This window comes from Phyllostomus discolor, chromosome 8, assembly GCF_004126475.2.
Source record: "Phyllostomus discolor isolate MPI-MPIP mPhyDis1 chromosome 8, mPhyDis1.pri.v3, whole genome shotgun sequence".
NCBI lineage: Eukaryota > Metazoa > Chordata > Mammalia > Chiroptera > Phyllostomidae > Phyllostomus > Phyllostomus discolor.
In genome coordinates, this window is record NC_040910.2 from 42,536,071 (window position 1) to 42,561,740 (window position 25,670).

Here is a 25,670-nt window from a genome sequence, read left to right on the forward strand (position 1 = left end):
TCAGTGCTGTGGCCATGCCCACAGCTGTGGTCAGTGGCAATCTCAGTGTCCTGGACATGCTGTGGTCACTGCCCTATTGAACTGTGATCCGTGCTGCCACCAGCATGTGGTTCTCCTGGGGTCAGCATTGTGGTCACTGTTGTGGCCTCCACTGGTCATTCCTGGTTGTTGTGGTCAGTGTGGTGACCAGTTTCTTGGCTATGTTCTGCTCAGTCACAATCACTGTCCTGGTCAGGTTCTGACTGCGCTTTGGCCAGTTGCCTGGCTGTACTATGGTTAAAATTATGATCAGGTCATACTGTGGTCAGGGGAAGGAAGGTGGGGGAAGAGAGAGAGAGAGAGAGAGGAACATTGACGTGAGAGAGAAAGGTCAGTCAGTTGCCTCTTGTACGTGCCCTGCACCCCGACTGGGGACCTAACCCACAGCCTAGGCATGTGCCCTGACGGGGAAGCAAGCCTGTGACCTTTCAGTTTACAGGATGACACTCCAACCAACTAAGCCACACCAGCCAGAGCTGGTGGTGTATTTTTGAAGTCAGTGGTGCCCAGAGGGTGATTCCCTACCTTCCTGTGAAGAATAGAGGCAGAAGGTCCTAAGAGGGGCCAATTCAGAAGTGATGTTCTATAGCAAGGCATCCTATAGGATAAACTTAAGAGTCCCACCTGCCAGCCTTCCAACAGTTTTGTAAGCACCGAGTTCCCTGGTTTGGGCCCTTGTTTCCTACAGCTAAACCCTGATTGCTATGTGTCTGGAATGTTCATTCTCTTGACCTGTTTGGACAGAACCTTGTCATTCCTGATGCCCTAACACCCCAGGTTATGTGTGATGACCCCACATCTCTTCAGTGACAACCACCGAGCTCCCACTAAGAACTCAACACAAGGCTAGTCCTCTCCATGCATTATTTCCTTGAATTCTTACAATGACTCCATGAGGAAGGAATTATTATTCCAATTTAAGAACAGAAAGTTTGAACCTCAGAGAGGTTAGATAATTTGACTGAAGTCACCCAGCTATAAACAGGAGACATGGGATTCGAACCCAGTTCTGTCAAACTCAAAGCAAATGTGTCGATCTCTGTGGTATTATAGTGGATTGTTTGTTATGCATTTTCCCTTCCCTATCACATCCATGTAGGCAACTGAGGGTCTTGCTGGGGACTCCTTGGAAAGAGAAAGAGTAGAATCCATGCCTCAGAGTTGTCCCACTGAGGGTGAGAGAGGTGGGTGTTTATGGTCCAGGTCCTATGTGTTATGGGGAGGGGGGCTGCTTCAGGGGGCATCAGCTCCTTGGTGTTTCTGGCCTGGCTGGTGTGTGAGCTGAGACAGCCCTGAGGCTGGAAAAACAGTGCACAGGAACTTGTGAAGGCTGACGTGATTCAGGAGGGGCACCAACAGCATCTGCCTAGAACCCATTTTTCAGATGGAAAAACTGAGGCACAGAAAACTTAAGATGCTTGACCAGAGCCACAGAGAGGAAACAGCAGAGCTAAGGCCATAATCTGGTTTGTGTCTTTCTCCAGGTGTCAGGCTCTCTATGCTGTGGTTGCAGAGGAATACCTGGGCCAGAGCCTCTGGTGTTCACGAAGTATCGGGGAGGCCTGGCCCTGCCCGGGTGAGCTGAGTATCACTTCACCCCTCTGCAGCCCTGACACCATTCATCCAGTGTTCTCCGGGTCCAGGCCTCCCAATCCCCACTCCCCCCACCCGCTGCCCAGTACTCACACAGAGTGGAGCACAACCCCCTTTCAGTGCCGAGGAAAAGGCTCCTGAGGGAAGCCAGAGTTTAGCCCCAACTCAGAGTTCCCCTGGTACTGTCCCCACCATTCAGTCCTGTTCTTTCCTTCTCTGGGGCATTCCTCACTGTGGAACCGCAGCCACCCCTGAGACTTCCTCGCCTCCAGGAATCTCACACACATGCGTGCTGAACGACCCAGCTGTGGGGGCGGGAATTGTCCTCCAGTTGCCCAGGCCAACTGGGAACTGACACTCAATCATACAACATGGGCACATGTCATCCAGGGACACCACGCCCGGATACATGGCCCAGGCGACCCACCCAGCACACACACACAACACACAACACTCAGTCAGATGCACACCCCAGGCACAGGGCACACACAGAAACACACACCCATCCTCAGGTGGTGAAGAATATCAAAGGTGAGCCAGCCACAGTTATTCAAGAACCAGCACTCACAAATACAGCGACCCAACCACACACAGACCCTCCCTGACACAGAAAATACGCACACCCCACAATGCAGGAACACAGCTCACACAGAGATCCCAAGTAGAGACGTGTAGTTCACGCATCAAACACCCAGAAACCCACAATATAGTCACACAGACAACACACAATATAAGCACATAGTTCACATACATGGAGAGCCACAAAACAGACATGTAGTTAACACAGGCACACAGAACAGGCAGCAGTTCATAGGCAAACACACAGACCCACAACATAAGCACACAGTTTGAACAGAAAGACCCACAGTTCAAACAGAATCACACACACAAACACACTACAGGCAGATAGTTCACACACAGATCCACAAAAATCCATGGCGTGACACCGTCCGACATGTGAACTCCAGGCCAGGGCAGCGTGGGAATGAGGCTGTGAGAAGAGGCGAGGTGGACAGGATGACTCAGGGGGCCTCTCTGGGGGAGGAGGAGGAGAGAAGGATCGGGGCTGGGCAGACATCCAGCACATGTGATTCCCATTACAGGCTTGGGAATTGAGGGATGAGCTGGCGGGACAAGCCAACCGAGCATTGCCTCCCAGCCCTGCCAAGCCAGGAAGGAGCAAGTCCCTAGTCCAAGGTTATGGGGCCGGAACTTGGCTCAGAACCGCAGTAGCTCCTACCAGGAGTGGCTCCTACCCTGAGCCAGGCCTGAATGGGGCTCACTTTAACCCCTGCAACAGTCCTGGGAAGGGTTTTACAGGAAAGGAAAGTGAGGAGCTTAGAGAGGTTAAGCCACTTGCCTGAGGTCACACAGCTAGGAAGTGGTGGGCTGAGCCGGGCTGGGCTGGGAGCCCAGGTCTCTGTGGCCAGCCACAAGGTAGATGCAAGCGCTCCTCCATGCATGCACAAGTTGAGACCAGGTGCTCCCTCCAGGCCTGGCCAGCACTCAATTTGTGGCTATGAACAAGGCAGCCTCTGTCCTCAAGTCATTGAAAGTAAAGAGTGTGTGCACAGATGGGCAGGGTTTTCTGAGTGTCATTAGGGGGCCCTGGTCTAGCCTGGCAGTCAGGGTCAGGGAATGACACTGCAGCTGAAACCTGAGGGATGAGTAAGAGCTGGCAGGACATGGGAGACAGAGAGAAGAACAGATGCAAAGGCCCTGAGGCCATGAGGTGCAGGAGGCTGCGTCTCCTCATGAGGTACAGTGACAAGTGAGGCCAGAGCTTCCAGATAGGACTGGACTTTATCTTGGGCCCACAAGGGAGCCTCAGGAGAGCGGTGAGAGGAAAGGGACACAGTGAGGTTTGACAACCAGCATGAAGATCCTCCTTAGAACCGTAACCCAGAGTTTCCATACGTCCACATTACACACTCCAGAGGCAGTCATCAGGTGCACGGCAGACCTGCTGGGACGCCTGAGCGGGAGCAAACTGGGAAGCACTGAGAAGTTCATGAGCAGGAGAACGAACAACTATGCTGAAGCAAGCATTTAAAAAGTAATTAAAGCCCTGGCCAAATTGTTCCGTTGGTGGGAGCATTGCCCTTTACACCAAAAGGTTGAGATTTTGATTCCTGGTCATGACACATACCTAGGTTGAAGGTTTGATCCCCCAGGTGGGGTGCACACAGTAGGTGGCTGGTTGATGTTTCTCTCCCACATTGATGTTTCTCTCTCCCTCCCTCTCTCTCAAATCAATAAATGCACACTTGGGTGAGGGTTAAAAAAAAGCAGACAGGACTAGAAATACTTGTGTGTACATGGAAAAGATACAAAAAACCCCAGCTGAGTAGCAAAGCAAATTGCAAAAAAAAATGCTCAGCATTGTAGCAGTTATAGTTTAAAAACTTGCCAAGTCATGTTGTACTATTATCATGGATACAGCCCCCACATGCCAAAAACGTGGAGAAATCTTCCTAGCAGAAGCTCCCAAGGGAAGGGGAAAGTAGGGAGTTAGTGTTAATGGGGACAGAGTTTCAGTTGGGGAAGATGAAATCATTCTGGAGATGGATGGCGGGGACAGTCACACAATAATGTGACTGTACTTAATGGCATTGAACTAGACACAAAAATGGTTAAATAGTAAATTTTATCTTGTGTATCTTTTACCACAATTTAAAAATTTTTAAAGAATTCTCTACACTCATCTATCTACCATTAGTGGGGAAAGGAGAAAGACACAATGGCAGAAATGTATGCAGAGGGCATCAACTGTGTGCACAATGCTTTTATTTCTTAGATTGAGTGGTGTACACACAAGTGTTCATTATAAAGTTCTCACTATATATGATTTTCTAATAATAGCAATACTTTGATGGTGTTTACTACATGGCTGACATTGTTCTAAGTGTTTGATCTAAATTAATTTAACCCTCACACACCTGTTGTATAGTTGGTATTATTCATCCCACTTCATGGCTGTAAAGACTGAGGCCCAGAGAGTTGAAGGTCACATCTATCATAGTAGAGGGCTAAAAATTGTACCAAGTGGCTAGCTCTAACCATCACCCCACACTGCCTCCATACACATTTTATATTTCATCCATCAATTTTGTCACACTAGGAATGTATCCAAGAAGAGCCCATGTCTTGGAAGGGTCATAGAAAAGGGGCATGAGGAATTTTCTGGGGTGCTGGAAACAGTCTACTTCTTGCTTAGGGTCTGTAGACGATTGTCAAAAATCATCCAACAGAATGCTTGAGATCAGTGCATTTTATCATATAGTATGTGCCTCAGTGAAAACAAATTTGTAGAAAGAAATATACCCAATCCAGCAATCCCACTTCTGCAGAATATTTATTTATTTACTTACTTACTTATTTCTCCCCAAAAGAATTGAAAGCAGGGTCATAGCAGCTTTATTCACAGTAGCCAAAAACTGGAAGCAACCAAAGTGTCATGGGTGAATAAACAAATGGGGTAGGTCTACAGAATGGAATGTTATTCAGCCTTGAAAGGGAGGGAAATTCTGACACATGCTACAAAAGGGATGTCCCTTGAGGACATTATGCTAAGCGAAATAGGTCAATCACAAAAAGACAAATACTGTGTATATAATTCCACTCATAGGAGATCTCTGGAGGAGCCAAAGTCACAGAAACAGGAAGTAGATGGTGGGTGCCTGGGGCTAGGGGAGGGGGAGCAGGGAGTCAGTGTTCAATGGGGACAGAAGTTCAGCTTTGCACAATAAAAAAGTTCTAGAGATTGGTTGCATGGCAATGTGAGTATACTTAACACCACTGAACTAAACACTGAAAAATGGTTAAGATGGCCCTGTCTGGTGTGGTTCAGTGGGTTGAGTGCTGGCTTGTGAACCAAAGGTTCATGGGTTCAATTCCCAGTCAGGGCACATGCCTGGGCTGTGGCCCAGGTCCCCAGTAGAGGGCACACAAGAGGCAACCACACATTGATGTTTCTCTCCCTTTCTTTCTCATTCCCTTCCCCCTCTCTAAAAATAAATTAAAAATCTAAAAAAATGATAAAGATGGTCAGTTTTATGTTACATGGTGTTTTTTTTTACCATAAAAATGCAATAAAATAAAGAAATAGACCAAGGTCAGGGGGAAGCATGTATGAAGGAGACAAGACCAACTTCAAGGGAGCCTGGTTGTCCTCTCCAGGTCACTCAGTCTTTGTTCTGCTCAGCTTCCCCCAGCTCCCCAGTACCTCCACTGTTACCTCCCAGGTCCAGGCCCATCTTCTCAAAAGGAATCTCTAGTGTATGGGGCACTCAGGATGCTAGGACACACACCCACCCTTGCAGGGACAGGGACCTTGTGAATCTACATGGCATTTTCCTGGGCATGGCTGTGTGAGAGAGAACATGGCTCCCTCCCTCTAGAGAGAGGCTGCTTGCAGGCATGCCTTCCTGGAGGAGGCTTTTCATCCTCCTCACTGCCTTATTGTTTTCCACTGTATAACCTGATGGATCATGTATGTATTTGTTGCTGCCTGTCAGCCCTACTGGAGGGTTCATTCCACCAGGACAGGGATCTTTGTTTTGTTCACTGCTGGATCCCCAGAGCTTGGAATAGCACCTGGCACATAGCAGGTGCCCAACAAATTTTCGTTGAATGAACAAATGTGTGAGGACCGGGCAGGGGTCTCGGAGTTGTCCATGATGGAGTTTGCCTGGGTCTGTGTATGCAGCTTATGTGTTGGTGGCACATCTTGGGGTGGGGCTATGTGTCCCTCTGCATGCCTCCATGTCTCTGTGTGTGACAGGGTGGTTCTCCCTGCAGATGTAGCTCCATTACTGCATGTGAGTTTGTGAACACAGTTGTTTGTATGTACATGAAGTGAGGTGGGGTGATCTGGGTGTGTGTCCAGGCACAAAGGGGTGCAATTGTGTGTGTGGCCTGCTATTCGTGTCAATATGTCTGATCCGTCTGAGGGTGCAGCATTGTGTATAACATGAGTCTGGCCCTAGGAGTTTGCCTGGGGGTCCTGGATGTGACCTGCACCTATGGTGGGGGAGGAGGGAAGCAAGTGACAAGATAAGGGGCAAACTCCATGGGCTATTGGTTTATGTATGTCATTGTGTATCTCTGAGGATGAGTATGTGAAATCCAATACTCCACCCATCCCCCACAACCATTTTTGTATAAAGCCGCAGATGCCCCCAAAACTGGCTGCCCTGCCCAGCCCCCTGCTCAGAACAGTGGATGCAATTGCTCTGGAAGTACAAGCAGTGATTAATTACAGCGGCTGGATATGCAGATCAGCTGGGGGCTTTCCCAGCAGCCGCCTGGGTGCTGGCAATGCCTCTGAGTAAACAAACAGCCGAGCCAGCCGAGCCTGGGAGACCCAGAAGTTCCTCCCTATACCTTTGTCAATTACCCTTTAACTTAGCAATGTTTAATTTCCAATTATTTAACAAGTTTTTAGCTAATTAAACAGTTCTTATTACACTATTAATTATCCCTCCCCTCCAAAATACCTGCACTGGGGTGGGGCTGGAATGCAAAGGCTGATGCCAGTCGATCCGCATGCAAACCCTGGGCTGTATATTGAATGTCATTTTTTAAAAGGATGGGGAAAATTCCCTCAAAGGAGATGATGGGTACTTGTTTAGCAAAATTTGTAGCTCTAGACTCTGGGCAAGTTACTCCACATCTTTGTCCCTCAGTTCCCTTATCTGTAACATGAGAATTGTAACAGAACCTTCTTTAAGGTTTTGATGAGGAACAAATAAATTCATCCAGGGAAAACATTTGATGAACAGTGTTTGGCATATGGATTGCATGGGCATGAAGATACAGTCTATGAGGAGGATTGAGTGAATGGTTCTTCATAAAAAAGTAAGATAAATTTTATCAGAGTATAGACAGCCTTAGAGAAGGGGCGAGGAGGTTAGGCAAGGAGAGATCAGGGAAGGAGACATCAGGGAGGGAAACAGAGGGGTGGGCAGCAGAAGGAAATCCAGACTTGGGAAGAGCACATGTCCAGTGACAAATTCACAGCAGTGGGCACTTCGGGGGATAAAGATATTAAATATTAAATTTTAACTTGTTGGTTTTCCTGCAATGAGACCTCCTGGTTCACACACACGCTCACATTCTGACCTTCAGTAAAAGTTAGATTTATTCACTGTATAAGTCAGGATAATTAATGTTAGCTGCTATAATAAGCAACCCTTAAAAATCTCAAGGGCTTAAAGCAAGTTATTTCTTGGTCACATCTGATGGGGGTCTCCTTTGTAGCATTCCTCCAAGCAGTAACTGGGGGAACCAGGCCCTTTTCTACTTGTGTGTATGACACCTCCATCTTATGCAGGTGATCTCTAAAGTCACTGTGGAGAGAAAGCTCATGGAGGACTGACTACACAGGAAGAAAATAACACAGCTCTGCTGTTACCATGTGCGTTGAGTTAAAGATGTTTGGGAGAGGAACTAAAAGGAAAGCAGGTCCAAGTCTACATCTGGGTTGATAGAAGAGAACATGGGGTGAAGAAATCAGCAAAAGCAACAAATCAGGGGAAGAAATGACCAACAGAAACACCATCCACTCAAGAGCTCTCATTGGTATTTGAGGGTTTCTGGGTTCTTCACTGTATGTGGCACACTTCCTCAAGACTCCACATGGTTCTTCCCTACATCCTTCATGTCTCTGATCAAATGCCACCTCCTCAGTAAAGCCTCTCCTGATCACACTATTTTAAATACCCTCCCACCCCATCACTCTCTAGCCACATAACTTGTTCAATTTTCCTTCACAACAAGCACTACTACCTGAAGTCACATTTATATAGTATTATCATCTCCCTCAGGATTAAGACTTGGAGGGCAGACAGCCTATCACTCTTCTATCCCCAGCGTCTGGACACTGAGTAAACACTCAATAGAATGAAACAAATGAATACGTGAGTGAATGAGTGAACTCATCAATCCACCTCCAGACATCAACATTCTTCATGGTGGTAAGACTCTTAGTGACATTTATTGAATAAGGGAATACAAGACAAATATTTGGGTGGCCTTAAGGAGCCTGATGACAGGAGTAGGAGGGTAAGCTCTGGGTTTGGGGGAAGCACTCACCCCAACCGACAACCTCTATGTACCCTACCCAACCTGATCCAACTCAACACACATGCCCTCCATCACTACTACCTCAACTCAACAATCTCCATCAACTGATGAATGGGTATATCTAGACAATGAAATATTCAACAATAAAAGTAATAAAGAATACCATATGAAAATTCAGGGACTTCCAGCCAAGATGGAGTCATAGGTAAACACACTTTGCCTCCTTGAACAACCAAAAGAAGGACAGCAACAAATTTAAAAACAAAAAATTTACCAAAACTGCCAGAAAAATTGAACTCTATGGAAGTCCGATAACCAAGGAGTTAAAGGAGAAACATTCATCCAGACTGGTAGGAGGGGCAAGATGGGCAGCCAGGGCAGAGAGGACCCATCGGCTGGAAGACCAGGTGGTCCCACATTTGCATGCAAATAAATCAGGAGGAACAACTGGGGAGCAAGACAGACTGCGAAACTCAGGGTTCCAGCACGGGGGAAATAAAGTCTTAAAACCTCTGACTGTAAAAATCTGTGGTAGTTCCAGCAGTGGGAGAAACACCCAGCCTCATAGGAGAGTTCATTGGAGAGACCACAGGGTCCTAGACTGTACACAAACCCTCCCACCTGAAAATAAACACCAGAAGGGTCCAATGTGCTTGTGGGTAGCACGGGAAGTGACTGAATGCCAGCCAAGAGCCAAGCAAGCAGCATTATTCCCTCTCAGATCCCTCCCCCACAAACAGTGCCACAGCAAAGCAGTAAGGGTTGCCAGGCCCTGATGAATACCTAAGGCTCCACCCCTTCCTATGGTAACAGACTTGCTGAGACAAAAAAAAAAAAAAATATATATATATATATATATATATATATATGGTCCAAATGAAAGAACAGATCAAAGCTCCAAAAATAGAACTATGTGATGAAGACATAGCCAACTTACCAGGTGCAGAGTTCAAAACACTGGTAATCAGGATGCTCACAGAAATTGTTGAGTATAGTCACAAAATAGAGGAAGAAGTGAAGGTTATGCAAGGTGAAATAAAGCAAAATGTACAGGGAACCAACAATGATGGGAAAGAAACCAGGCCTCAAATCAATGGTTTGGACCAGAAGGAAGAAATAAATGCTCAACTAGAACAGAATGAACAAACAAGAATTCAAAAAAATGAGGAGAGGCTTAGGAACCTCCAGGACAACTTTAAACATTCCAACATCCAAATCATAGGGGTGCCAGAAAGAGAAAAGGAACAGAAGAAATTGAAAACTTATTTGAAAAAATAATGGAGAACTTCCCTAATCTGGCAAAGGAAAGAGACTTCCAGGAAGCTCAGAGAGTCCCAAAGAAGTTGGACTCAAGGAAGCACACACCAAAGCACATCATAATTACATTACCAAAGATTAAAGATAAGGAGAGAATCTTAAAAGCAGCAAGAGAAAAGGAGACAGTTACCTACAAACGAGTTCCCATAACACTGTCAGCTGATTTCTCAAAAAAAAAACTTGCAGACAAGAAAAGGCTGGAAAGAAGTATTCAAGTCATGAAAGGCAAGGACCTACATCCAAGATTACTCTATCCAGCAAAGCTATCATTTAGAATGGGAGGGCAGATAAAGTGGTTCTCAGATAAGGTCAAGTTAAAGGAGTTCATCATCAACAAGCCCTTTAACATTATGAAATGTTAAAGGAATTCATCTAAGAAAAAGAAGAAGATAAAAAATATGAACAGTAAAATGACAAGAAACTCATAACTATCAACAACTGAACCTAAAAAAAAAGACTAAGCAAACAACTAGAACAGGAACAGAATCACAGACATGGAAATCACATGGAGGGTTATCAGCAGGGAGGATGAGGGGGAAGAATGGGGGAAAGGTACAGGGAATAAGAAGCACAAATGGTAGGTACAAAATAGACAGGGAAAGGTTAAGAATAGCATGGGAAATGAAAAAGCCAAAGAACTTATATGTATGACCCATGGACATGAACCAAGGTGGGGAAATGCTGGTGGAAGGAGGTGAAGGGTGGAGGGGAACAAAGGTGAGAAGACAATGGAAAAACTGTAACAACATAATCAATAAAATATATTAAAAGCAAAGAGCCCTGGCTGGTGTGGCTCAGTGGATTGAGTGCCAACCTGCGAACCAAAGGGTCCTTGGTTCAATTCCCAGTCAGGGCACATGCCTGGGTTGCAGGCCAGGTCCCCAGTGTGGGGAACGTGAGAGGCAACCACACAGTGCTACTTTTCTTCCTCTCTTTTCCCCCCCCCTTTCCTCTCTCTCTAAAAATAAATAAATACAATCTTTATAAAAAAATTTAAAGAAAATTCAGCTCTACTAGAAAGAATGAAGATCACCAAAAATGCTAAATATTTGGAAAAGGAACAAAGTATTAATGCATACTACAGAATGAACCTTGAAACTATTATGCTAAATGAAAGGAGCCACACACAAAGGGCCATATACTGTAAGACTCCATTTATATGAAGTGTCCAAAATAGGCAAATTCATAGACACGGAAAGATTAATGGTTTGCCTACTGCTGAGAGGTTGAGGGGCATAAAGAGTGACTGCAAATGGATATGGATTTCTTTTGAGGTGAGAGTAATGTTTTAAAATTGTGGTGGTGATTGCACAAGTCTGCGAATGTACCAAAAACCATTTAATTGTATAATTCAAATGAGAGAGTTATATGGTATTGAATTATACCTCAATAAATTTGTTTTAAAAAATACCTCAACCTGCCCTAGCTGGTGCGGGTCAGTGGATTGAGTGCTGGCCTGTGAACTGACGGGTCGCCAGTTTGATGCCCAGTTTAGGGCACATGCCTGGGGTGTGAGCAAGGCCTTCGGTAGGGGATGTTTCTCTCCCTCTCTTCCTCCCTCGCTTCCCCTCTCTAACTATAAATAAATAAAATCTTTTTTAAAAAACCTTTCTCTTTTTTTAAATTTTTAGAAAGATTTTATTCATTTATTGTTAGAGAGGGGAAGGGAGGGAGAAAAAGAGGAAGAGAAACATCAATGTGTGGTTTCCTCTTGCTCACCCCCTACTGGAGATCTGGCCCTTATTGGGGACCTGGCCCCTGGCCAGGGCAGGCATGTACCCTGACTGGAAATCGAACCATGGCCCTTTGGTTTGCAGCCCACGCTCAATCCAGTGAGCTACAACAGCCAGGGCTAAAATCGTAAAAAGAAAAAAAAAAAACCCACACACACACACTCAACTCAACATCAAACCCCCAGCTCAATCCACTTCAAACCCAAGTCTCATCTTAACTGATACCACCTTGACTTACCAAACTGACAATTCCCACTGCCTGTTCATAGCAACCACAGCTTATCTCTACTCGGCTCATCCTACATCTCAAATCGACCCTAATTTAATTTAACCCAATATCCAATTCCAAACCCTTAATTCAATCCATTCATTGTCCATCCTCCAACTCAACAGATCCCATCATTAATTCACAACCCCAAACTCACTCCAAACCAACCTCCAATTCAACTCAACTTCAACCTACAAGTATTTTCATAGAAACTCACCCAACCCCTAACTGCCAACCTGTAGGGAACTGCTTCACGTGGTGTGGAAATGTAGCTCAGCACTCCCATGGAAAACCAGTGGGGAGAGAGTGGCCTGCAGGACCATGCCCTCGGGGAGGTCTTCCCGTGGGGAATTAGGCCTGCATTGTACCTAGGCTGCTACGAGACTTGCTTTTGCTAAAACTCCCTCACCCTGAATTGAGGCAGCAAGTGCTTACTATAACTTTCTAAAGTCTGTGCTAAACCTCCAAGCATGGAGTGTGACTGGTTCAACCACTTTTTCCCTTGGTCTGCAACATCCTTCTCTTTGAAGTAATTAGCAACATTCTTTCCTTTCTTATCTGTAAAAGGTAGTCCCCTGCAGTGAACCTGTGCATAGTAAATGAGGACTGCCCTCCATGTAATGTACCCAGGAAAACAATAAAAGCCTGTCCAGGCAGGGACTGGGGCCTCTCGCCCCCTCTCTCTCTCAGAGAGTGGCCATGCCGCCCTTTTTTCTCCACAGGACTTTTGTAGTCCGTATGTATTTGTTCTCTAGCAGCAGCAACACACACGGATCCTGAGGGCCAGGATCCGCTTCACCAACCCCAAACTCATTTCAAGGCTTAACTCCTAATTCAATTCTCTTCATCTCCAACTCATCCCCTGACTTGCCACCCAAACCTTTGACACCTAGTCATTTCATCTCAAATCCAAACCACATCCTGTCATTTCTTGATGCATCCCTTCAGCTCAGCCATTGTCTCCAATACTAATCAAGATCGACATGGAGATCTGCTCTTTCTTTCTGCCTGCCTGCCTTCCTTCCTTCCTTCCTTCCCTCCTCTCTTAGAGATCTGGCTATTTTCAACCCATTACAAGTGGGTTCCCCCAGCCCCTAAGTCAACTTCACCCAAGAGCACACTTACTTACAATAGGCTGTGACAATACTTCAGGTGAGACAAGCACCAGACCCTAAGAACAATGCAGCCAACACAAGATGAAGGACACTGACTGGGACACAGTTCACTGGTTTATTCTCAGACTCGAGATGCCCATTATGCCCTGGGGTGGGTAGGGGGTCAAGCTAGAATCTCTTTCATCATGTCCCAGCCTTCTGTAAGGAGGAAGCAGATTAAATATACAACAGGGGGGATTTTCCCTTTTAATACAGACCCAGATATAAATAGGGCAGCACCATTAGGATCCTGATTTACCCCATATCTTGGCCTCCAAACCATCTGGCATGGTAAGGTACACTAGGGCAGATATGAGGGGGCCAGTATTCAGAGCTGGGCTAAAGTAGCCAAAGGAACACACAGCTCAGTCCAGGGAAGTCTCACTTCCCTCTGTAGTCCGACTTCAGTTCCTTCACTCTGAACCCACCTGAAAACAGGAAGGAGTGAAGGGTCTCAGCCTGGGATCAGGAGACGTCCAGTGCTTAACTATTGGGAAGGGTAGCACCAAAGGCTGTTGGGGGCACTGACTGAGGAAGGGAAGGCAGGCATGGGGAGCAGCCATCAGCTGTGAATGAGTTCATTGCCTGGGCGATCGGGGGTGGGCAGGTGCAGATTGAATGGGCGTGGAGGGGAGAAAGAGGCAGACTACATTCGTTCCAGCAGGGGTGCGGTTCCAGCAGGGAGGCTGGACTCTTGGGTCCATGGAGTCCCGCCACAGTCCCCTGGGATGGAGAAGGAGCATTGTTGGACCATGCTGAGCAGACTTTCCCCTGGCTCCTCAGTCACAGGAGATGATAAATAGGGTGGCTTCAAAGCCTCAGCACCAAATGTGCCCCATCTGGGGCTTCCTCATGGTCCCGCCCACCCTCAAGACTTCTCAGCTGCTAAAGCAGACAGGGCCCAGTTCAAACCCAAACTTCTGGTTCGTCTGGCCAAAGTCAGTGGCCGCCAGGTCCCACAGGGGCAGAAACCCCGCTTGGGAAGAGCTGAACTCCAAGAGGGTCTTCGCCTGTCCCTTCCGGAGCTGACCATGGAAAGACACCAATGGGGAATTAGAGGGAGGGCAGCTGAGGCCTCCCCTCCCTGCTCTGGTCACCCATGCCCCTCTGCCTTACCCGGCAGCCATCATAGGGGACAGTGATGGTGGCTGCTGCTGTCTGGTTGAAGGACAGTTCCTCTCCATTGGTCCCAAGGAAGCGAAGGGAGTGGCCATGGTCGCCAGCAGCTTCATCCAGCCAGGCAGCGGCATTCTGGCAGGAGTAGGTAAAGCTCTGGCGGGCTGTGGCGCTCAGCAACTTCAGAAAGGTCAACTGTACCACGTTCACCGGGGACCCATCAGCATCCACGTAGGAGAACTGGGGGTCGGACAGAGTGGGAGGTGAGGGGCCCCATCCAGCCAACCATGGTTCTCCTGTGAGCCCCAGGCACGTGTGGCTACTGAGCACTTAAAATGTGCCTGATGCGACTGAGAAACTTTTTTGAAACTATTTGTTTAATTTTAATTTTTTTATTTAATTATTTAATTCAAACTTTTTACTTACACTCACAACTCATAACTTAGTCTCCATTCAGTTATCAGGAAACTTAGGTTTGGGACAAATGGGGTATGTGAACCTACTTTTCCAACTGCAGGTTTTATGAAATCTAACTATTTTCAATGAAATTTAGCTTCTAGATATAGTCCTGTAAATGTAGCTTTGTACCAGACTCTGAAAAACATGCATGGAAAAAAAATGTAAAAAGTAACCTTTATACTGCTATGCCGACATTTCGGACCTAATAATACACTTAAGTAAAGTATACACTTAAGTAAAGTATATTATTAACACAGCACTGGCTGGAGACGGCGTGCTCGGTAATGCGTCCTCCAGCTTCCTTCCCTCTCCCGCCTCGTTTCCACGTTCCCCGACTCATGGTTTCTGCACTCGCCTCCTCAATAAACTACTTGCATTTGAATCTGTGTCTCAGGGTCTCTTTGGAGGGAATCCAAACCAAGATACTTTCTTACATTATAGTAAAGCTTTATTTGTTTCCTTAGCCTGCTTGTTTCCTTCGTTATATTCCCAGTAGAATATCAGCTTCATGAAGTCAAGAACTGTGTTTAACTTGCTGCTACGCTTCCAGTGCTTAGCACATACATACATGTTTCACAAATAAGCCCCAAATGGAGCCCAAGATCCCCTGCCCCTAAAACCCGATCTTCTCATTTACGTATCTCCTCTGAGAAATGTATGTATCTCACCAGATGTCAGTTTCCCAAGCCAGGAACCTGGGCATCATGCCTGTCTCCTCCCTCCCCTCCATCTCATCAATCACTAAGTCCTATTAACTTGCCCTCATTGGTATTTTTCCAAGTCATGCCTTCCTGTCTCTCCCCACAGCACCGCTCCAGCCTGGACCCCTCCTCACTCTCCTGGACCAGCACATCCGTCTCTCCCTGGTCTCCCAGCCTCCAGTCTCACCCCCACCAACAGCAGCAGCCCCAGAGGCATTTTTCTAACACAGGATTTGATCTGCGCCCCTCCCTCACTTTAAACACAGGCCACAGCTCTCCACTGCCTTCGGTCTTTCTGGAGAGACGGGCCTAGCTTTCACCTACCTCCCCAGCCTCTTCTCTAACCACATTCCCCCTTTTACTCTCTAAAGCAGAGAAAGTGGTTTTTTCTCCTCTAAATTCACCACACCCTCTCTTGACTCTAAGCCTTTGCAATTGCTGCTCCCTCTGCCTACAACACTTTTTCTTGTCCTCTTGGACTTGCTAACCCAACTCACTCTTTAGGCCTCAGCTAAGCTGGGACTTCTAGCAGGTCCTTCCAGCACTGCTTCTGGATTTCCACCATGCCTCCTGCTTCCCCCATCACATGTCTGGCACTGCCCCACTCAGCCTCCCTTCCCCAGTAGGCAGACTTGTCCTGTTCAGCTCACCCCTCCAAGCCCCTCTCCCAACCTCTCCAATGGTTCCCACAGCTTTTCAAACCATCTGCCACTTCACCTTCAGCAACTCACCTTCTTCCCTCGACGGAATGTGCTATACCAGCTTCCCGGCTTTTCCCTGGACCAGGAAGCCAGTTTCACCTGCAGAGAGAGGGAGGGTCAGTAGCAGATGCCCACCAGGTCCTTTCTGCATTTACCTCCCATCAATGAAGGCTGCAGGTTATAAACATCCAGGACACTCAGGCTGCCGGCTGGCCAGGACAGTGGGCTTGGCTGGTGCATGGGGCAGGCCCACGGGGAGGGGGCCCAGCCCTCTGAGGCAGCCCTCATTTGGTGGCTGACAAGAGTTGGTGGATAAATGCCCCAGCTTCCTCTCTGCCCAGGTTGGACAACTTCCAGGTGTGCGCTCCACACTGCCTCCCAGAAGTCCTCAGGGGAGCAGAGCCTTGGGTGCCCAATGGTGACATTTTAACAATACTAGCTGCCTCTCTCGTCCTTCTCACACCTCCCTTTCCCCTCCTGGTGTCTCCTGGGATTACCTCCTAAATAAATGACTTGCCTGAAATCTGGGGAACCCAAACCTAGAACCTTCCTCACTTCCCTCCCCAGCTTCTGTCTGAGCAGGAGGAAGGTGAGCTGATGAGGGACCAGACCTCAGATGTCAGCACCTGCTTAGAGATCAAGTTCTGCATCCAGCCCCCATGCATGAGGGGGTCTGAGTACTCACTAAACCAGGGCTCTGACAGTTAAAAATAATAATACTGTATCAGAAGAACATTCTTATGCATTTTTGCAGGCCCTGTGCTGGCTGTGTATGTTACCTGCAGTCGAGACATTAGCACATAGCCAGTGTTTAGTCGGTGTTTCTTGGTGCTCACATTGGCACCGCAACTGCACAACCACCCTAGGGGCAGACACTTGCTTGAGCCCCATTTCACAGGTTAAAACACCGAGGTGACAGACCTGGATTCCAGCCCAGCTGGTGCAGAGCAGGTGCTGCCCACCCACTGCCCTCCACTGCTATGCCTGGTGCTTTGTGTGAGACTGTTAGTCTCAGGACTCCCTGCCGGAGAACCCCAGGATTTCTGGGGGCCAGGTGACCTCACCTCTCAGCTTGCAGCCTGGAGCTCAGCGAGCCCACCAGGCCTATAAGATAGTAAGCAAGTCAGGAGGTAGGCAGCCCCGGTGGTTAAGGGCTGGGACTCTGAAGGCAGACTGCACTGGGTGATCTCGTCACCTCTCTGTGCCTCAGTTTCCCTGTCTGAGGGATGGCAGAGCTACCACATCTTGTGGTTAGGGCTCAGTAGGGAAATGCACCTAAGTTACTGGAACGGGCCTGGCACATGTAGGCACTACTTAAAGAAAGGTTCGTCACCATTCATGATTTCTTTACTAGGTTTTCTTGCCTGTCTTCCTCTGAGAAGGCAAGCTCCATAAATGCAGAGAATTTTTTTTTCCGTCTGTAACCCCAGCACTTGACATACAGTAGATGCTCAATAAATGTTGGCTGCAGGAAGGATAAGGTCCCAGACAAAGCCAGGCGCGTGTGTTGGGGGCGGGGAAGGCGGGAACAGCCTTTCCTTCGGCGTGGGAGGATGGGTTGGTGTCCAGAGCCCCGCTTCTCCTCCCACCAACGGCCCCCAGAGGCACTCACGGTCTCAAACTTTTTGTCGGGGTAGAGGCAGGTCTCTCCTCCTGCCGTGAAGTTGCAGAAAACCCTGAGCGCGTCTCGCGCGCAGCCCTGGTTGGGGTCAATCCAGTATTCCCCTGCCGCAGAGCCAGGCAGGGTGGGTGAGGGGCGCGAAACCCCACGGTTCCCCGCCCGCCGGGGGAAGGGCAGGACCTCACCATCTGGCAGGTGCGGGTGGTTGCGGTGTAGTTCGCCGCACACCAGACCCGGGCGCTCCGCGGTGCCGGGAGGGCGCCGCATCTGCTCCAGCTCCAAGCTCAGCGACAGGAGAGAAGCCAGTACCTCCTCCAGGCCGCCCTCCGGGGCCTCCAACACTCCTCTGCCCGGGACGGAGCGCCGGCGCCGGCGCAGCCCATGCAGCTCCGCAGGGGGACCCTGAGCAGAGACCAGGGCAGAGGAGAGGCGAGAGGGCCAGGCAGACATGAGAGCGATGTGGAAGGCAGAGAGAGAGAGGGGCGGAGAGATGAGAATGGGGAGAGAGAGAAACGCATAGGCACCGGGACGGGGACGGGACCGGGACGGGGAGATGGAGACAGAGAGACACACAGGAAGGGCAGAGGCAGAAGACGCAGAGAGAGGGAGGGAGAGAAGTACGAAGACGATGAAAGACAGTGAACCACAAGGTCAAACAAAGAAAGCAGAGACAGAGAAAAAAGAAAGAAAAAAAAACATAAAATAGTGGAACAAATATTGGAGACAGAGACGGAGAAAGGCCAGACGAGTCAGAAGAGGTGGAGAGACAGGAACAGACAAGCGGGAGAAGGCAGGGTGGAGAGACAGCCAGTCAGTGCCCCACGGGTGTCCCCCACGATCCCCACCCCTCAGCCCAGGTCCCTCTTCACCTGCATCCCCTGAACAGCTGGTGTGCGCCCCACCTGGTTCTGAGTGCTGGGGGACCCTGTGGGGACACTTCAACCTTAGGCCCTGGGGAACTTACCGGGGGGCCTGGGGGGCCTGGGGGGCCAGGGTCTCCACGGGGGCCGAGGGATCCCTGCAGGGAGAAGTCAGTTGGGGGTGTTCTCTGTCTATGGAGACACCCCCCACACACCACCACCACCACCACCTGCACGCACTCAGAAACACACAAAGCCCTGGGTGGGGGGCAGGGGGGCAGCGATTTTCAGCACCAAGCATAAAACACACATTCATCTTCTTTCCATATTTTAGCATCTCTGAAACCAGCATCTTAACATCTTTGGCAAGTCATAGTTTACTTGGCAGAACTGTTTTCTTTCTCCGCGGTTTATAAAGTAGTGGTGCATCTTACAACTGATGGCATCTCAGGTTTCATGAAATACAATGGTAGGTGTTGGGTAAATATTTGTTGAATGTGTGATTGAATGACTAAATAAGTGAATGAATGCCAAGGCATCGAGGGCTCAGTGCAGTGGAGGCGGGTAGGGAGCTCAAATGGGGAAGCCCAAGAGAACAGGGAGGACTCACCGGCACCCCCTGTGAGCCCTTCTGTCCCAGAGGGCCCTGTGGGATAGAGACAGAGAGAATGGAGTCCTGGCTGGCTCACCACAGTGACCCCCCACCTCACAGACCTGTCATACTCACCGCCACACCTGGGGGCCCAGGGTGGCCTGAAGGGCCAATGGGACCAGGGGGACCCTGGAGAAAGGACATCAGGGTCATTATTGATGGGGTTCATCTCTGTGGTTCGGAAAAGCCTCCAGTCCCCTCAAGACACAGCCTCCAGCCCTCAAGCCCCCAGAGAGATCCCCCGTTTTCCCTAGACAAACCCCTATTGTTCCAGACCCAGTCTTCCCTGACCCGCCCCCCCCCCCCCCCCCCCCCCCCCCCGGTCTGCGAACCAGCCCATCTCTGCCACCCCACCCATCCCTCCTTCGAACACAGTCTCCCCACCCGGGGCAGGACACACACTCACGGGCTCTCCCTTGGGGCCAGGAGGGCCCTGCACGCCTGGCAGCCCCTGGTCCCCTTTCTCACCAGCCTCTCCAGGGGGGCCGATGAGGCCAATTAGTCCAATGTGGCCCTGGAGGACAAGAGAGGCGTGTGTGGGGGAAGAAAGGGGGTGCTGGGAGGGTTTCCTCCTAGAGCCCTGGGTTAGTGCATCTGGGGGCAAAGGAGACCTCAGTCTCCCAGCTCTGCCAGGGAGGAAAGGGAGATCAGCGAGAGAGGGACGTAATGGAAGGAGCTCTCCTCACCTTTTCCCCCTTGAGGCCAGCCTCTCCCTTCAGCCCTGGGAGGCCGGAGGGTCCCTGGAAGGAGAGGGAGAGTCAGCTGGTGAGGCTCAGACGTAAAATCTCCAGGCCCATTGGGTGATTGGGAGGTGGTAAAATGAAAAATTTCCCAGGTTTCAAAGGGGCATTAGCAAGGATATGATCATGGGGATGGTCAGGAGAGAGGGGGATGGTGAGGGGTAATGAAGGGGTGGGCTGGAGAATGGCTAATACGAATATTCAGTGGGGAGGATCAGAGTGGTGGTCAGTGCAGACTACCAAGGCTAATGGTCAGGTTGGCCTGTTTAAGAGGGCCACTGTGGTTGGTGTAGCCTGGTGCTGATGGTCTGGCTGACCCTCTATCAACATGGAGGGTCGGTGTGGCTGGCCAGTACAGATCACCAAGATGAGTGGTCAGAATAGAAAACACACATGGTCAGGGTAGACCTTCGGATAGTGAGGGATCAGCCGGACCATCAGCACCAGGGTCACGCCACATGGGGCTCAGTGCCAGGGCCTCAGGGACAAAGAAGTCTCTTACCATGGGGCCAGGAGGACCCATCTGTCCAGGAGGTCCCAGGAGGCCTGGTTCACCCTGGGATGCAACAGAACATTGGGGGACCGCACCCTGCCAGAACGCAGTGTGGCTGCCCCTCCCCCCACCAGGACCAGCCCCTCCCCCACCAGGATCAGTCCCTCCCAACTGCGATGAGAAATTATAAAGTGTGAGCACACAGGGAGGGCCTGATCCCACCCCCACCCCCACCCCTGTTCCTGCCCCACTCACCACAGGGCCAGGGATCCCCCGAAGACCCTCAGGCCCAACACGCCCAGGGGGCCCTCGAGCCCCAACAGGACCTGTCCTCCCTATGGGCCCATCAGGACCAGGCTCCCCCTAGAGTGGACAGGGGCAAGGGAGGGGGCCGAGAGTCAGGGCATGCCTGCCTCCTGACCCCCTAACCAAGAACTTTCAGGGAGGGGGAGAAAATCGGCACACTGGTGGTGGTCACAGGGCCCCTCCCCATTCTGATGACCCAGCTGTTGGCTGAGGGCTTAGGGCAGGGACTCCTCTGTGGACAAGGCACTCACCTTGGCACCTTTCTCCCCTTCTCTACCTTCTCGTCCCATGTGACCAGGAGGACCCTGAGAAGGGCGAGACAGTTAAGGGGGCCCTTTGGGAATGAATGGGGGGTCATGTGAGTGGGGGCCTGTGGGGGTGAGTGGGACAAGGTTGGAGCCGGGCAGCCAGGACAGCCCGGAGGCAGGTCATCACTCACCCTCTTGCCAGGGGGCCCAGGGGGGCCAGGCTCCCCGGAAGCTCCAGGCGGGCCCTGTGGAGATTGCAACAGCAGCGGGGTGGAATCGGCTAATGTCGATTGACTGTGACTGTATCCTGAGGCCACTGACCCAAAGACAGCCTCCCCCAGGCACCACCCAGCACCAGCCATCACCTGCCCCTCCCTCAGGCTGCTCACATGCATAGTGAGGCCCCAGAGAAGCAAAGCAGGCACACCCACAGAGGCCCTGGGTGCCTCATGAACCCACGCCTCTGGCCCCCCAGTTCACCCACTCACCGGCCCCCACTCCCTCCCAGCACCGCCATCCTCCGTTTCCTCACTCACCAGTCCTCCAACGTCACCAGGGTCTCCTTTCTCCCCTGGAGAACCATCTAGACCCTGAGGCGGCAGGGGACAGAGTTGGGAGGCAACATGGGGCACATGAGAATTTGGGGGTGAGGATAATGAGGGTTATTTGTTCCAATGACCTTAGCCAGGTGTATAGGGGTAGGGAGATTGGGACACCAGGTCTGTGGGAGGTGAGGGGGGGCCTATGGGGGTAACTGGAGTGGAGAATTAAGAAATATGATGGGCTCGGTGGGGGAAGGAGGGGGGCTCACACCCACCGAAACTCCAGGGTCTCCAGGGGGTCCTGGATCTCCCGGGAGCCCTGTGGGGCCCTGGAACACAGAAGGGTGAACAATCACATCCCAGAACCATTGCACATTCATTCATTCAGTTAACAGATAAATGTTGCCCAGGCACAGCTCTGGTTCCTGGGTTACACAATGAACAAACCACAAAATCCCCATCCTGGTAAAGAGAACATTCCAGTGCTCAGTGTATGCGGGTGCTGAGCTAAGAACCTGTGTGTATCACCTCACTGTCCTCCCAGCAGCCTCCCAGCTCTGGACTCACAGATAGAACTGACCCAGAGGGACACTGCGGTGGTGGGGTGGTCCCACAGACCGAAGTTCCTCACTGCCCTGCCACCTCAACTGGAGCCCCACCCCCCGAGATGGCAGGAGGGCCTCAATCTCTGCCCAGTGGCAAGCCCCACATCAGCGCCAATCTCGACCTTTTCATTCCCAACATCATTAGAACGGTCCCATGTGGAAGCAAGGTTCACTCCCACAATGACGTATAACCACTGTGTTTCCACGCTGATTCATTCATTCATCCATTCATCCAATCAAGTATCATTCATTCGGCCATGTTCTGGGAGGCTCATGGAACCAGCACACTGGAGGACAGGGCACCTGCTGGAAGTCCGGGAGCAGGTTTGAGTAGACACGACTGCCTCCCCCGTCTCTGCCCCCACCTTCCCCAGGACTCACCACATTCCCTTTGGCTCCATCCTCCCCAGGGGGGCCCTTCTTGCCTGGGGGTCCTGCAGCCCCAGATGGGCCTGAGTCCCCCTTCTCACCAACTTCTCCCTTGGGCCCCTTTGCAGAAACATAAGTCAGAAGTCAGAAGAGCTTGGACTCTCCAGGAGTCAAGGGGAGCATACCTGGATTTAGGAATCTGGGTGGTCTGGGACTTTCCTGGGGTCAGGGGTCAGAGTAGCCTAGACTGCCCAAGGGTAAGAAGTCAAAGGTATCTAGAACTTATAAGAGTCAGGGATCAGGATGGACCATTTGCCTAGAGGCCATGGGCAAGGTGGGTGGAGCCCATGTGCCACCCTTGAGTGAATTAGAAAAGGGGCCCCCTGTGGGCACCTGATTCCCAGCTTGGGGCTCACGTTGGATCTGAGCCCCATCTACCTGCTCGGTTCCACACCCTTGTGCAGTGTGGAACCTGGAGAACTGTATGTAGCAGTGACACATGCTAAGGCTCTGTCATCAAAATGACCCAGGATGTCCATAGGTTCTGGGTCAGTGGGTGACCTAGGACTGCCCAGAGGTCAAGGTGGCCTGAGATGCCCAGAGGCAAGGGGTTCCCTGAGATGGGTGCAGGGATTCAGGACACAGTCACTCACAAGGATGCCTGGGACTCCTGGGGGTCCGGGATCTCCAGCCTCCCCTGGCTCACCCTACAGGAGGCAAAGTGGGGTCAGGAGGAGCAGAGGTTTGATCCTGGCAGACAAGAGGCTCCCCCGAACAGCCACCCTCAATCAGGACTGGTGGAGCTTCCCCCAGCCTGTGTGATCCGAGGCCCTCTCTCACCTTCTCTCCCACAGCACCTGGCTGACCAATTCCTCCAGGTGGCCCTGGGGAGCCCTGAAAAGACAGCGAGGGGCAGAGGGGGGAATGTGGGATCCCAACCTCCCCTTCTTGGGAAACAGATGTCCCCACCTCTGAAGCCCTTCCCCCAGCCTCAGAATCCTCACCTCTGATCCACTAGGGCCAGGGGGACCCCGAGGACCTGGAGCTCCAGGGGGACCCTATGGAACAGTCAGAAAAGCATCAAGTGACCCCATGCCCCCCAAAACACCACCCTTGATGCTTGTGACTCTCATAATCTTTAAAATGACAATGTGCCCTGTGATCCCCCCACATCAATCTAATGGTCTCCCTCACCCTGCCACTCCTCTCTCCCTTCCATCTTCTCCCCTGTTCTCCATACCATGGACCCCACGTCTCCGACCTCCCCTTTTTCTCCAGGAGGGCCTGGCAGTCCCTGTGGAACAAAGAGGCAAGATTAAGGCAAAGAGTGAGGAGATCCAGAGGCTGTACCCCAAAACTCAGATACCTACCTGAAGGCCAGGGGGGCCAATCACTCCCACGAAGCCTCTCACTCCATCATCTCCTTTCTGCCCAAAGAGGCCCGGGGGTCCCCGGCGTCCCTGAGCGCCATCTGCTCCCTGGAAGAAGGAGAGGGCCAGGCAAAGTTAGGGTCCAGGTCAATGGTTGGAAATAGGCTCAGGGTCAAAGTCAAGACTGAGTGAGGTTGATGGTTAGAGTTGAGGTTAAGATTAAGTTTATGGAGAATCAGGGTTAGGTTTGGAGTTGGGGGGGCGGTTGGGTTAAGTGTCAGAGCTTGGGAATGAAGTCAAGGGTTAGTCAAAGGTTTGAGATGGACACTGGGTGGCAAGTCAGGTTCAGATAAAAGTCAAGGTCATGAGCAGGATTCAGACAGAGCTGAGATGGAATTTAGGGTTGGGTTTAAGGTTGGGGCCAAGACCAGATTCAGAGTTCGAACTGGGGTTTTGGGTCAGCACTGGAGGTGGGTCAAGGTTGAGGCCATGGCAGAAGTGGGCCAGGGTCTGGCTAACAGAGGAATTGAAGATAAGGACTGAGCTGGGAGTGAGGTTAAGGCTGTAAGCAGGGTTGAGATTAGGGGTGAATTGGGGTTCAGGGTTGGGGCTGAGGTTTAGATTGAGTCAGGGTTCACACTGGGTGTCAGCATGGAGAAGTGGATAGGGCTGGAATTGAGTCTGGGACTGAATTGAGGTATAGGACACTGTGCCTTTCCACTGGGGAACCAGGGAATGGCCACAAAACCAGGAGCACCTACCGGGGAACCTGGGTGCCCCACAGGACCCCGTATCCCTGTTGGTCCAGGTGGGCCCTGGAGGAGCAAACAGAGTTGAAAAACCCCTCAAGTTCAAGATGGGGGGTGGTACTAGAGATGTCAATCACTGTCCCCTGCCCAATCCCCACACCAGCAAGCCACAGCTGCACGATACCCCCCAACCTTGTCTTCCTAGTCACCAACTGACGGGATCAGACACAGACATCTGTCCTAAGCTTGGCCCAGCAGGACTTTTCCCCAGAAGTCCCACCAGCACCCAGGGACCGATACTGGGGCTGGGCCTGAAGTCCCAAAGGGAGGCTGGAGATGCGATACCTCAGAGCCATGCAGTGACAGCAGAGAGAACGAGGTGCCACCAAGAAGAGGGAGAGGAGAGAGTGACCGGCTCAGCACCCTCCCTGGTCTCCTGGGGCCCCAGCAACTCTGTTGGTCCCTTCATTTCAGGTATTTGAGTGGTTTCTGTTACTAGCAGGTAGGTATCAAGATGGGGCCCAGGAAGGTAGGAAGCTCCTTGACTTCTCCCCCTGACTGACCACCCATCCTCCACATCCCTCTCCCCTCCCTGAGAACCCACCCCCCAGGGAGGGCCCCCACTCACCGCATCCCCCTTATCGCCTTTGTTCCCCTTGTGACCAGGGGTGCCCACCTCCCCCTGGAAAGGAAACAGGATGAGGGAGGACCCTGCCGCCCTACCCACAGCCTTCCCCAGCCCCTTCCTCTTCATGAACACTCACCTTGTACCCTTCTTCCCCAGAAGGCCCGACAGCTCCAGGGGGCCCTGGAAGCCCCAGGGGCCCTGGGATTCCATCTTGGCCAGTGGGACCAGGGGGACCACGTTCACCCTGATGCAGGAGTAGAAGGAGGGATGTCAGAGACAAGGGCAGGAATGGGGTCCTGGTATGTGGATTGGGCCTGGCA

The 25,670-nt window shown here is 50.9% G+C and overlaps 1 protein-coding gene across 1 annotated transcript in view; it reads right to left on the reverse strand.

Moving 5' to 3' along the window:
* Window positions 1-13,252: 13,252 nt before the first annotated feature.
* The window catches only part of COL5A3 (collagen type V alpha 3 chain), a 46,451-nt gene continuing 34,033 nt past the window's right edge, over window positions 13,253-25,670 (reverse strand). The window contains 25 exon segments of the mRNA XM_028520998.2: window positions 13,253-14,215; window positions 14,307-14,546; window positions 16,198-16,266; window positions 17,780-17,892; window positions 17,974-18,190; window positions 18,753-18,806; window positions 19,259-19,294; window positions 19,376-19,429; window positions 19,707-19,814; window positions 19,987-20,040; window positions 20,543-20,596; window positions 20,789-20,896; window positions 21,091-21,144; window positions 21,279-21,332; window positions 21,624-21,677; window positions 21,905-21,958; window positions 22,616-22,723; window positions 23,257-23,310; window positions 23,444-23,497; window positions 23,608-23,661; window positions 23,844-23,897; window positions 23,974-24,081; window positions 24,735-24,788; window positions 25,351-25,404; window positions 25,487-25,594. Coding sequence (XP_028376799.2) covers window positions 14,069-14,215; window positions 14,307-14,546; window positions 16,198-16,266; window positions 17,780-17,892; window positions 17,974-18,190; window positions 18,753-18,806; window positions 19,259-19,294; window positions 19,376-19,429; window positions 19,707-19,814; window positions 19,987-20,040; window positions 20,543-20,596; window positions 20,789-20,896; window positions 21,091-21,144; window positions 21,279-21,332; window positions 21,624-21,677; window positions 21,905-21,958; window positions 22,616-22,723; window positions 23,257-23,310; window positions 23,444-23,497; window positions 23,608-23,661; window positions 23,844-23,897; window positions 23,974-24,081; window positions 24,735-24,788; window positions 25,351-25,404; window positions 25,487-25,594 — 2,118 coding nt within the window. The 3' untranslated portion in view covers window positions 13,253-14,068.